This window comes from Ipomoea triloba, chromosome 8 (assembly GCF_003576645.1).
Source record: "Ipomoea triloba cultivar NCNSP0323 chromosome 8, ASM357664v1".
NCBI classification, from domain to species: Eukaryota; Viridiplantae; Streptophyta; class Magnoliopsida; order Solanales; family Convolvulaceae; genus Ipomoea; species Ipomoea triloba.
Genome location: NC_044923.1, coordinates 11,455,478 through 11,467,834, shown reverse-complemented (window position 1 = coordinate 11,467,834; position 12,357 = coordinate 11,455,478). Strand labels below are relative to the sequence as shown.

The window sequence follows — 12,357 nt, the reverse complement described above, 5'->3', positions numbered from 1 at the left end:
CCCCCCCCCCCCCCCCCCCCCCCGGACATATTCAAAGTCTCAATTATAAATAGCAAGGACACAAATGAAAAGAGACATAGAAGATATATTCAAAATTTACCAGTATTAAATAATTTTAAAGCTCACAAGCACTATTCATATAGTTCAAGAGACTAAAAAGCTCAACAAGATCCATATAGATTCCTTTTTAATCTCTTAGTTGGAGTTACTTTCAACCTTGTGAAATCTTTGTATATCTCTACCAAGGGTAGATAGAGGAGGAAGAGGAGTAGGAGGTTTCTTGATAAAACTTGGTTGAATCAGTGCTTGCTTGGTGATCCACGAACTTGACTACTTATGTGATTCACTATAATTGTGTTGGAGATTGGTTATAATAAATTTCTTTCTAGATGATAGGAGAAGATCGAGTGGAGTAGAAGGATTACATCACCTTTGAACCACTATAAATTATTTGTCTCATTTATTTATCTTGCCTTTAAATTTGCCATATCTAATATCTTTTTCACTTGAATTATTATCTTGAAAAATGGTTTCCCGATGCACAAACCTTTGTTTTAAATCTAGGACTATATAGTGAAGTGGTCAACATCACCTTACTGGAAGTTTTGAAAGCTTAACTAACTTAGTCGTGTGAAAAAGCTTTAACCATTCTTAAACACTTCGAAAAATCTTTAAAAGCCTATTCGCCCCCTCCCCCTCCCCCTCCCCTTATAGGTATTTCTTCATTTAAATTGGGACCAACAGGTTGGGTCGTTGATCCCATGTGAATCCCCGAGGTTATTACCGCTAGTGCCCCAAGCATCAATACCTTTGATGTCGTTAATTGCGCGTCTAGGCGAGGTGCTGGCCTGCGCTGAGGAATGCAACATGATGCGGCTATTATTGCCATCCACCATTGAGTTTCCCAAAACTGATAAGTCGAAGTTTTGTATATTCTACAAGTGACATGGTCATGACACTGATGAGTGTCACACATTAAAATTGGAGAATAAGCTCTTCAATTTATACTGTCGGGTGAGCTGAAGAACTTCATCGGTTGGGATAAGGTGACCGAGTGAAATGTGGGGAACCTGAACTGATGGGTAGTCTAAAGAGGAAAACGATCAGTAATCAACTAGTGTTTGAATAGAGGAAAAGTAGGCAAAAATAAAACTCAAGGTATAACGAGGAAAGCTGGAATGCCATTTGTTCTGAATGGATAGAAGTAGAAAATTATTATTGGGCCTGAAAGTAGGGAAGGCAGCCCAATAGGTCCACATACACGTGGGGAAAATGATAGTAAAAAATCGTATTTGGACCAGCAGGTGAGGAAGGTAGCGCAAAGACCTGCATGTAAGGAAGGCGGAAAAAAAATTGGTGGGCACGAGAGCAAAGGAATGTAGTTCAAGGCGGTAATGCACTAAAAAATGAAAAAGGAAAAGGAGAATGAAAATGAGCTAGTCTAGCCCCACATAGAGAAGCTGATCGAAAGTCCTGGTTAATACCACAAATAGGGAAGACTTCCCCAATGGGTTCGCAAGCAGCAATTGCAGTGAAAGATTTTGGTTAGGCCTGGACGTAGGGAAGACGAACTAATGCATCTACATACAAGGAAAGTGGAAAAAAATATCCTACTTGGGCCTATATATAAAGAAAGCAACCCAATAGGTTTGCACAGGAAGGTAGCAAAAACTCTCTATTGGGTCTGCATGCATGGAAGAAGGTAGTCCAATAGGTCCGCATGCATGGAAGGATGTAGAAATTCCCTATTGGTCCCACATGCAAGGAAGGTGATCCAATAGGTCCGTAGGCATGAAAGGCAGTAGAAAACCATGGGATCTGGTACTAAAGATAATTGAGCCAAAGGGAGAGGTTTTAGGAATCGATGGGGTTTGGGAAATAATAGATTGCATAGTTCAAGGTGTGCCTATTGTGAGTATGAGATTAGTTAAGTTTAAACTAGCTTTTATAAAATTAAACAAGAAAGAACCACAGTTGTTAGGACTCAAACTCGAGACCTACAAGATTAACTAATAGGGTGACAACCAACTAATCTGGCTACCTTATCTCTTATACAAGTTGAAGCGGCACAAAATACTTATTAGCTAAGAAGAAGGGTGTGGGGTGACGACTTGTGGTGTTGACAAGTGGGTGGACAAGGTTGATTGAGGTAAGACAACAACTCGTTTTAGGAAAAAGACACTATAAATATGGCCCATTGCCCCTTTCTAACATGATTCTCATCACTTTTATACAAGAGCATTTTCATTTCCTTGTCCAGCCAACACACCAGTGTTCGAATCTTACTACAAGCGCGTCTTGTAGGCTTGTATCTAGAGTCAAGGATTAATCCACTTTGTTTAATTTGGGCTTACACCCTAATTGGACTTGCTTTATTGTTTATTTATATGTAACCCAATCATAAATATTATTTGAGCCTAGTATCCAATTAATATTATTTATACGTTTCCCTCATTTTATCTATATTCCTAAATGATTTTATGAAAGACATGGCCTTGTAAAATCATCACATACAATATTTTAGTGATTTATTTTAACTGGGGAGCTGAGTTAGAGAAAAATTTAATGTTAATAACTTTTTATTTAAAACAACAACAACAACAACAACACTTTTTATTTAAAACAACAACAACAACAATAATAATCCAAATCAGCAAAGCCGCAAAAGTATTGTGAAGGATTTCACATCTCCTGGTAGATTGTGTTTTGAACAAATCTTAACTGTCGGGATGAATACATCTTTAGCTTAGATACTTTTTGGCATCTAAATGAGAAGGTTTTGAACATATAAATTGCTCGTGGGCGAGCAGCCTAAAGTGTGGAAACTTTGATAGACGCCAAAAGTACTTAATTATCTAGAACTAATTAAGTTGATTTCTTGCCAAAACAAAGTTTTGACAGACGCAATTATGTATTTTCGTGCTATTTTGCTAACAAATTGCAAAAGAACTTTGTATGGTATGTTTTGAAAGATTTTCACAGGATCCAAGGGCTGAAATCAATCAAGGAAAGCGTGAACGATGAAGAGAAGAATCAATCCAAACCGGGACACGCAAAGACCAAACCAAAAACAACAAAGGAAACAAAAACGGAGGAAATCTCGTCCACAAGCCTCACTACGCGTGTGAGCGTGCGTGGAATTATTCCAGTAAGCATCCACGCCTGCCCACACGCGTGTGGACTGGCGTGGACGAGCACCAGAACCCTGCGCGATATTTTAGTATTTAAGGGACATTTCAGATAGGAGGAGGGAGTCTTTTGTCAATTTTTCACTTCTCATTTTTAGATTAGGGCTAGAGAGGATTAGGGAGAGATGGAAGAACTCCTGGGAGAAGAGAAACTTGGATTTCCATAGCTTTGGGATCCTCTTGGGTAAACTCTTTCATTGCCATTTGATTTCTCTTTGGATTTCTCTCTTGTACTTTCCCTTTTCCTAAAGATATTTGCTTTTTACCTTGATCTTGTAAATATGCCTTGCTATTTGAATGAAATGATGTTATTGAAGCCTATGAAGGGCTAGTCCGTAGGATAGGGGCTAGGAAGGATGGAGATTTTGTGTTCATGATCTAAAATTGTTGAATGAGTTTGATTTCTTTGGGATTGTTGAAATTGTGTGTATGTTTTGGATGAACTTGTTGGACCGAAGGCCCCGATCTCTTCAAGAGTTTAGGATCATCCCTTTGGCGAGATATCACGAGGGGATGGAGCCCACTACCCACATCTCCCGCTCTCAATCTGAGAAGATGAGATCCGGAGGGAACTTGTAGACAAAGTGTTTGACAAAATTCCCCAACCGACTGAGGATTGGGAGCTTGAGTGTGACGCCACTCAGGACAGTGTTCCAAGCTCCTTCAATCATATCTCAAGGGAAATCAAATCTCTCCCGTATGCTTTGAACCAATCTCCACGACATTCTAGCCCCCATCCGCCTTTTATTCCCATTTACTTCTTAAATCTACTCGACATTTGCACTCTCACTACTTTACTTCATCAAACTCTACGTTTTCTTCTATAGTGTTCTCTAAACAATACAAGATAGGAAACCTACATTCTCCAATTTGCCATCCACATGAGACACGACACTCGGGGAGTTAAAGACTCTTCGTTTTATCACACTCCATATCACCTACACCTCACCATATATAGCTGCTTCTTCAGTCCTCATGCAAGGAAGGATGTAGAAATTCCCTATTCGTCCCACATGCAAGGAAGGTGATCCAATAGGTCCGTAGGCATGAAAGGCAGTAGAAAATCTTGATTTGTCCCGCACGCAAGGAAGGCGACCCAATGCGTCTACCTGTAAGGAAGGTAGTGAAAAATGGGTTACAAGGTAAGTTGCATGCATGGAAACTTGGCTTAATTAGATCGTACGCAGTGAAGTCGACACAAAAACAAATCAAATGTTTGTCACTGAACTACTTGCAAGGAAAGCAGTGGGGACCAAGTTATCCAAAAGAAAGGAGAACCTATTAGCCTAGGGCCCAACGAAAGGTTGTTACACCTCGAGGCTTCAGAAGAGGAAGAAACCATGGTGCAAGATTTTTTCGACTATATTAAGTGGAACAGCTGCACCCATGAAGCGATATTAAGAGTTGGTTAGACGAAGACCTTGTATGGAGAAGTTAGCATAGAATTAAGGTCATGATGACATATGGTGTAGAGGGAGAAAAAGAAGAAAACAAAGAGAAAGTTTTATTTTAAAGCATCTAACAATCCAAATAGTGGTTAGAGCCTGGGGGTTAAGGGTGAGAACAAAGCTCGAGAACAGCTACGAACGATAGGAAATTTTCACTTCAACTAGGTGAGTCACTAGTACAAAACTGCACATCCGCTACTGTTGTAAAAGGCTTTTCGCTACCGTTGTACAACAGTAGCGGATGGGAGAGTCACTGAATGCCGTTGACTTTTCGCTACCGTTGTACAACAGTAGAGGTCATGATGTGAGATCATGAGGTTAGGTTAACATTCTACTACTTCCTCTAGTTGTCCATACAATTAGAAAAAGTGGGGGGCTCATGATGAAGTCATGGGATCTGGCACTAAAGATAATTGAGCCAAAGGGAGAGGTTTTAGGAATTGATGGGGTCTAGGAAATAATCGAAGCCCCTAGGCTATGTTTTTAGGACCTAAAATCATAAGGGAAGAAAGTTGGGGGCGCAAGTATCGGGACCTAAAAGATTGCATGGTTCAAGGTGTGCCTATTGTGAGTATGGGATTAGTTAAGTTTAAACTAGCTTTTATAAAATTAAACGAGAAAGAACCATAGTTGTTACGACTCAAACCCGGGACCTACAAGATTAACTAATAGGGTGACAACCAACTAATTTGGCTACCTTATCTCTTATACAAGTTGAAGCGGCAAAAAATACTTATTAGCTAAGAAGGGTGTGGGGTGACGACTTGTGGTGTTGACAAGTGGTTGGACAAGGTTGATTGAGGCAAGACAACAACTCGTTTTCAGGAAAAAAAACACTATAAATATGGCACATTGCCACTTTCTAACATGATTCTCATCACTTTTATACAAGAGCATTTTAATCTCCTTGTCCAGTCAACACACCAGTGTTCGAATCTTACTACAAGCACGTCTTGTAGGCTTGTACCTAGAGTCAAGGATTAATCCACTTTGTTTAATTTGGGCTTACACCCTAATTGGACTTGCTTTATTGTTTATTTATATGTAACTCAATCATAAATATTATTTGAGTCTAGTATCCAATTAATATTATTTATGTGTTTCCCTCTTTTTATCTATATTCCTAAATGATTTTATGAAAGACATGGCCTTGTAAAATCATCACATACAATATTTTAGTGATTTATTTTAACTAGAGAGCTGAGTTAGAGGAAAATTTAATGTTAATAACTTTTTTTTTAGTACTACTGACTCTGTTACAATGTATTATTTGTTAATAACTTTTTATTTAAAACAACAAAATCATAAATATTTGGGCTTACACCCTAATTGGACTTGCTTTATTGTTTATTTATATGTAACTCAATCATAAATATTATTTGAGTCTAGTATCCAATTAATATTATTTATGTGTTTCCCTCTTTTTATCTATATTCCTAAATGATTTTATGAAAGACATGGCCTTGTAAAATCATCACATACAATATTTTAGTGATTTATTTTAACTAGAGAGCTGAGTTAGAGGAAAATTTAATGTTAATAACTTTTTTTTTAGTACTACTGACTCTGTTACAATGTATTATTTGTTAATAACTTTTTATTTAAAACAACAAAATCAACAATAATAATAATCCAAATCAGCAAAGCCGCAAAGTACTACCAGGGCATCCAAATTATTATCAGCATGCTTTTTACTTTTAAAAAATATCAAAATGATTTTTATCTTATTTTTTTCAATTTCATGACTTAATTAAAACTTTTTATAGTTTGATGACATAATTTTACTTTTCATATAGCTCAAAAATCTATTTGGCCCGTATTTCAACTTTTAATTTGATCTAGTTTCTTTATTGACTTTATTAATAGTGCGAAATTTAGTTATCTATTTAATAACCACTAAATTTTACGGTCAACTAATAATTTCCAATGCTAAACTAAATAATTTATTTTGATAAATAAAAATAAATAAAATAAAATAAAAGAAACTAAACAATTTATTTTCTTCTACATGTGCCTACAACAGACTGTTGATGTAGGCACATGTAGAACGAACCAAGGCAGTTATGCCTGAAGTTCAAATACTTTTGGCGTTCCTTGGGAATCTAGTTGTCAGAACTTGTAAAGTAGCAACCAATCAAAATCAACAATGTGATAGCCTCAAAACTTTATGGTTGCTTCAACAATTATTTCATTCTTTTTTTTTTTCTTTTTTTTTTTAGAACATTATTTCGTTCTCTTTAATTTGATGATTTAAAAGACAAATTGTTTGGTAAACTAAATGAGGTTTGCACTCCTGTGGTGTTGTTTCGATGAGTCAGGGTGTAAATACAAGACAATATGCAGTAGGTACTCACTTTGAAACCCTGCTCAAATTTAAAGTGAGAGGTTAACTCTGTTCGGTAACATAGTTAGCTTATCAGTCAATTTTGACTTTTTGATCATTATTACTTGTTTGACTTGGTTAAACAGTCAATATAATTGGTTGATTAATTAGCCTTTTGAAACAGTTTATACTTCAAAATGTTAAAATTCAAAAAGATGTTCAAAGCAACTTTTCAATTAGTTTTTCGAGAAAGTCATTTTACATATAATTAGCTATCAGCTAACAAGTAATTTATCAAATATCATTCTATAATCAACTAATGCTATCAACGTGTCAAAATTGACTAATCCAATCAACTAATAAGTATTTACCAAACACCCCATCCTATCTTCTTAAAGATAAATCACAAATACTGCTTAGATTAACACTCATAAACATATTTCTATTCAGAGATAAATGCAATACAAGTTTTGTACAGCGTCACAGTACTCTATAATGGTATAATCACAGACACTGTATTTTCATACAATATTTTAGTGATTTGTTTCAACTAGGGAGTTACTACGCAAATTATAATGTGGATCATGGTCCACAATGCATTGTGGACCATGATCATGGCTAAAACTGCAGTTGTGTTGAAAAGATACTGCAGTTGTGTTGAAAGGAAACTGCAATTGCGCGGAACAGAAACTGTTCATCCGTTCAACACACAACTGCACTATCCTTTCAACACAACTGCAGTATCAGTTCAATACTACTGCAGTTCCAGACGGATGACATGACCTCCGTTCCGCGCAACTGCAGTTTCCTTTCAACACAACTGCAGTATCTGTTCAGCACAACTGCAGTATCAATTCAACACAACTACAGTATCAACCATGATCCATGGTCCACGGTATAACGACTGGAGTTACTAGGTGCATATCTTAATTAGGAAACCTGTTTATTTGAACATAATTATGCTTATTACCTAGTTGGCAAACCAAAAAAAATAAAATAAAATCGAAGTATAATAATTCAAAGAATAAAAGCACTCTTTTTTCAAATATAGTACTGAATTTATTTTATTTTATTTTATTTTATGACAAAAGGAACCCATACACTACTTTTTTAGTGACCGGGATATCCGTAGTTAGTATCTGAAGAAGTGCACGTATTAAACTCTGCCTTATAACTCTAGCTGATAAAAGATTACAAAGAGATACATCAACCTAAATTACTCATAGCTGATCATCTCAAACTAAGAAAAAAACAGTTCACGAGAATTGTAAAATAGTGAAATGGTCATGATTTCCTTGTAAGAGAAATGAGCAAGTTGATGTATTTGGCTCTGGTCCTGGAGATGTAGTCATCAACCAACTCACTATATATGGTGAATAATTCATCCATCACATTTCTTCCAAACTGGCATGTCAACATCGACTCAACCACAGCCCTTATGGTTTTAGCCACACGTTCCCCCCTTGACATCATCCTCAGTGTTTCACAGCACATGATTCCCGACGAAGAATTGGTCTCCAATTCCAAATCACCGTCCCATTCAACCTCAAATGCTTCTATCCGATTGATGATAAACGATCCTTCTCCATCCACCGCATCTTTCACTTCCTCAACCGATGGGGCATAGTATGGGGCATTGAAGCAATCCACCTTCTCTTCTTCAACAACACCCTATTATTAATATACACACGCATACGTGATTATTAGACTAATGATGATTTAGAATATAAAAACTGTGCATTTAAAACTGGCAAGTGCTGGGAAGGTGTTGAACCGAGGCCGGTGAAGGACCAAGTCCAACACCCAGTGACTAAGGAATTGTTGGGGGAAGTTCTGTGTTGAATCTCAATATTGTTGACCCCTCCTGTAAGTCATTGAATCTCACTATGCTTACTCATTTTCTAAGTCAAACAAGCTTAATCAGAGAATTCTTTGATTATCTAATTGTCATTAACTATTGGAATAAGGATCAAATAAGTCACTGAACTACCCACCAAAATGCAATTAGGACATCAAACTCAAAAGTAATGCAATTGAGTCCCCGAACTACACAAATTCATACAATTTAATCTAAAATGACTTGTTTTACTTACTTTGCCGATTATCAATTTTAAAAATAATATTTTCAAATAATTTTAAATAAAATAATTAAAAAAACTTCCGGTTGGAGACGATTCTTCTCCGGCAGGAAGTGTTATTATTATTATTATTATTTTTAATTTTTAATTTTATTTTAAATTAATTATTTTAATTAAAATATTATTTTCAAAATTGGTAATCACCACAACAGGTAAAACAAGTCATTTTGGATTAAATTGCATGAATTTGTGTAGTTCAGGGACCCAATTGCATTATTTTTGAGTTTGATGGCCTAATTGCATTTTGATGTGTAGTTCAGTGGCCTATTTGACCCTTATTCATTAACTATTTAACTATCTCCCTCCATGGTAGATGTTACAATCCCAATGGTCTAAAGGGCCAATTACAGTATAGAAAAAGTGACATATATAACTTTTGTCAAAGTAATAAACATTTTATCCCAACCGTATGCATAGTAAGTAAAATCTCATTTTATTCTCTATTGACTTTCCTGGTTTGGTAATTACCTTAGAGACGAGAGCAAATAGTGCTTGTGCTAGGAGCTCCCACTGATAGCAACTATCTTCCGTTGTAGGATCGCCGGAGCTTCTCCCCATAAACGACAGAACCATCCCGCCGCCGGGAACCATCTCCGCCGACCGTGATTTCAGAAACAAGGAAAAGTCTTTCTGAAATTGCAGGGAATACGCAGTCAACACACTCGGAGGACTCGTCTTGGATATGTAGATTTTCCCTTTGTTCAGGGCCGTGCTGGCATCTTCGCCGTCCAAACTGGGTGGAACCTTCGTTGAAAAAGACGTTACACGTTTAATTTGCATCGTACGTTTCTATGATAAGGTTAGAAGATGCATGTATGTAATTGTCTTAGGTTGTATTTAGGAAAACGCCGTGAGATTGAAAATGTTAGAAGTGATAACTATCTTGTCATGAATGGTAATAATATAATATAAGAGTAAATTATCAAAATCGCTTTTGACTATAATGAAATTATCAATTTGGTTTTTCAATTAACTTTTTTTACCTACTAAAATCCTCAACCCTGAAAAACTTTATCAATTTAGTCTTCGATTCGGTCAACGCCATCAATTTGTTTAATTTTATAGTATTGCTGGAATTTCAAATTACTGGCACTATTTCCTCTCTAATTAAACCAACGAGATAATTACAGAAATGGTCCATTAATTATAGCAAAATTACTCATTTAGTCCCGAGCAGTTCGGGAAGCAACGTGAAATTTCAACAATACCCTTAAATTAAAGAGACGTCTGACAGCTAAATAAACGAAGAACCAGTTAAGATTTTTTTAAAGTTAAGGACTTAACTAGGTAATAAATAGTGACCAAATTAGTAATTTCGCTATAGTCAAATGAATATTTCAATAATTAACTCTATAATATAATATAATAACTATAGTTTCACTTTCACTAGTGTAATTATCTTGACTGAAAGGATCCTTTAGAATTATAGAAGCTGACCTGAGAGAGCCAATGGAGGCTGGAAGAAGAGTGAATGAAGTGCAGACTTTTCCTCGGAAACAACCTTCCATAGAACGAACCTGGTACGCCTGTCACGAAACAATTTTCCATCTCCTTCCCCTTCTCTTCTTTAAGCCTCTTGTAAAACGCCGGCAACGACATGAATATGTCGTTGAAGTCATTCCACGGAAGGTCGTTCAGATAAACTCGTAGCTCCGGCACGGGCTGCCCGGTTTTCCTTGTTGAGTTGTAGACGATTCCGATGATCTTCGACACTACTGTTAAGGTGTTGGGGCCAGAGGAACAGCCCAGGTCTGCAATTCCCATGGTTTCGGGGAAATTATTGTTGTCGTTGTTGTACAAAATGCCGTTTAATGCTTCTTCAAGTAATGGGTTTCCCTCCAGCATAATCTTCATCTGCAAATTCAGTCAATAATGTTTTTTGAATTAAGTGAATGAAGTAGTTAAGTGACAAGTGAGCTGGGTCCGATTCTCACAAGTGACGAACGAAGAAAGACTCAGTGGATTTTAAAAAAAAGTTAAAAAATTTAACGTATTTGAATTTTCTAATGTATAAAATCAAAAAAAAATTGCAAATTCAAACTTTTTAGTCACCTGCAAAGTAGAATTCTTGGCATAACTAGTCTCTCCTTCTCCTTTATTCATGTGAAGAAATTGTAAGCATTCCATTGTGTCTCTCTCTTCCTCTCACTCTCTCTCTCTAACGGTATTTATATCCTTTAAAAGGACTTGCAGTGAATTGAAGAGAGTAAGAGAAATAGGGACGTTCATTTATAGCCCATGTAGAATTGACAGCATGGAGCACTTGTGGCTGAGAAAAAAGCCAATGTAGAGGACAAAATGTAATATTCTAATTCTCTTTCACTTCTCAAAAATAAGATGATTTTACAAAAAGAGTGCGTTTTATTATATGGTTTTCCAAATCTATTCTCTTTCATCCTTACCTCTTGATGTTTATGTTAAGAATTTGAATAGAATAAAAATTGAAAGTAAAATTTAAATTTTCAAAGTAATATTTTTCTTACATAAATGGGTTTATCTTATGATTCCTATAGCTAAGCATGCATGTATCTTTCAAAAAATTTATATGTGTATCAGTGTACAGAATTTAGGATGGTTGGATATTTATTATGAACTTGATCAATTATGTAAAATTATTTTTTATCTTAATTATGTAAAATTATATAAAATCCTAATCTGCCAAGCACCTGGCCTTGTGCTAATATGACACCTTTGTAACTTTCCTTAAGAAAGATTACAAGATTAAACCGTGGTGATGAGGTATTAATCCTAATCTAATTTTATGATTTTCGTACATATACATCTAAAAAAAAATGTTAAAGATTTGATTGACTTAAGTTGTTTGGCATTCTCTCTATTTGGGAAGCATTAGCATAAAAGATAGTTGATAACACCGCAAGACATACACAGCCTTCTCATCATCTTATGGAGACGACCACTTCTCCATCGGAAACGGAACTTAGTCTCTCGAACTCCATCTCCAATGGGGAAGAATGAGGGGTTGAAGGCAGCCACAACAACTGGCTTCAACCGTTAAAAAAAATGAAAGCCATGTGAGAATGTGAGAATGTGAGAATTTGAGCTTGTGTTATTCATTCACTGAAGGAGCAACCATTAAATAGAGTACAGAACATGAAAACAGGAAATAGTTACAACTAAACCACAAAACTAGGCTATCACAACAAACAACCATACTAAGTCTTAACACGCCCCCGCAAGATTGAGGCACCATCAGTAAGGCCAAGCTTGGACCGGAACATAGTAAACAATCGATGTCCAAA

The 12,357-nt window shown here is 36.2% G+C and overlaps 1 protein-coding gene across 1 annotated transcript; it reads right to left on the bottom strand.

Annotated features, from left to right (window-relative positions):
* Positions 1-7,995: 7,995 nt before the first annotated feature.
* LOC116026750 (jasmonate O-methyltransferase) lies at positions 7,996-11,285 on the bottom strand. The gene is made up of 4 exons (XM_031268128.1): positions 11,150-11,285; positions 10,535-10,951; positions 9,566-9,841; positions 7,996-8,630 (listed from the first exon to the last, which is right to left on the bottom strand). The coding sequence occupies exons 1-4, from the start codon at positions 11,222-11,224 to the stop codon at positions 8,244-8,246; spliced, it is 1,155 nt and encodes a 384-aa protein (XP_031123988.1). The 5' UTR covers positions 11,225-11,285; the 3' UTR covers positions 7,996-8,243.
* Between the last annotated feature and the right edge of the window lie 1,072 nt (positions 11,286-12,357).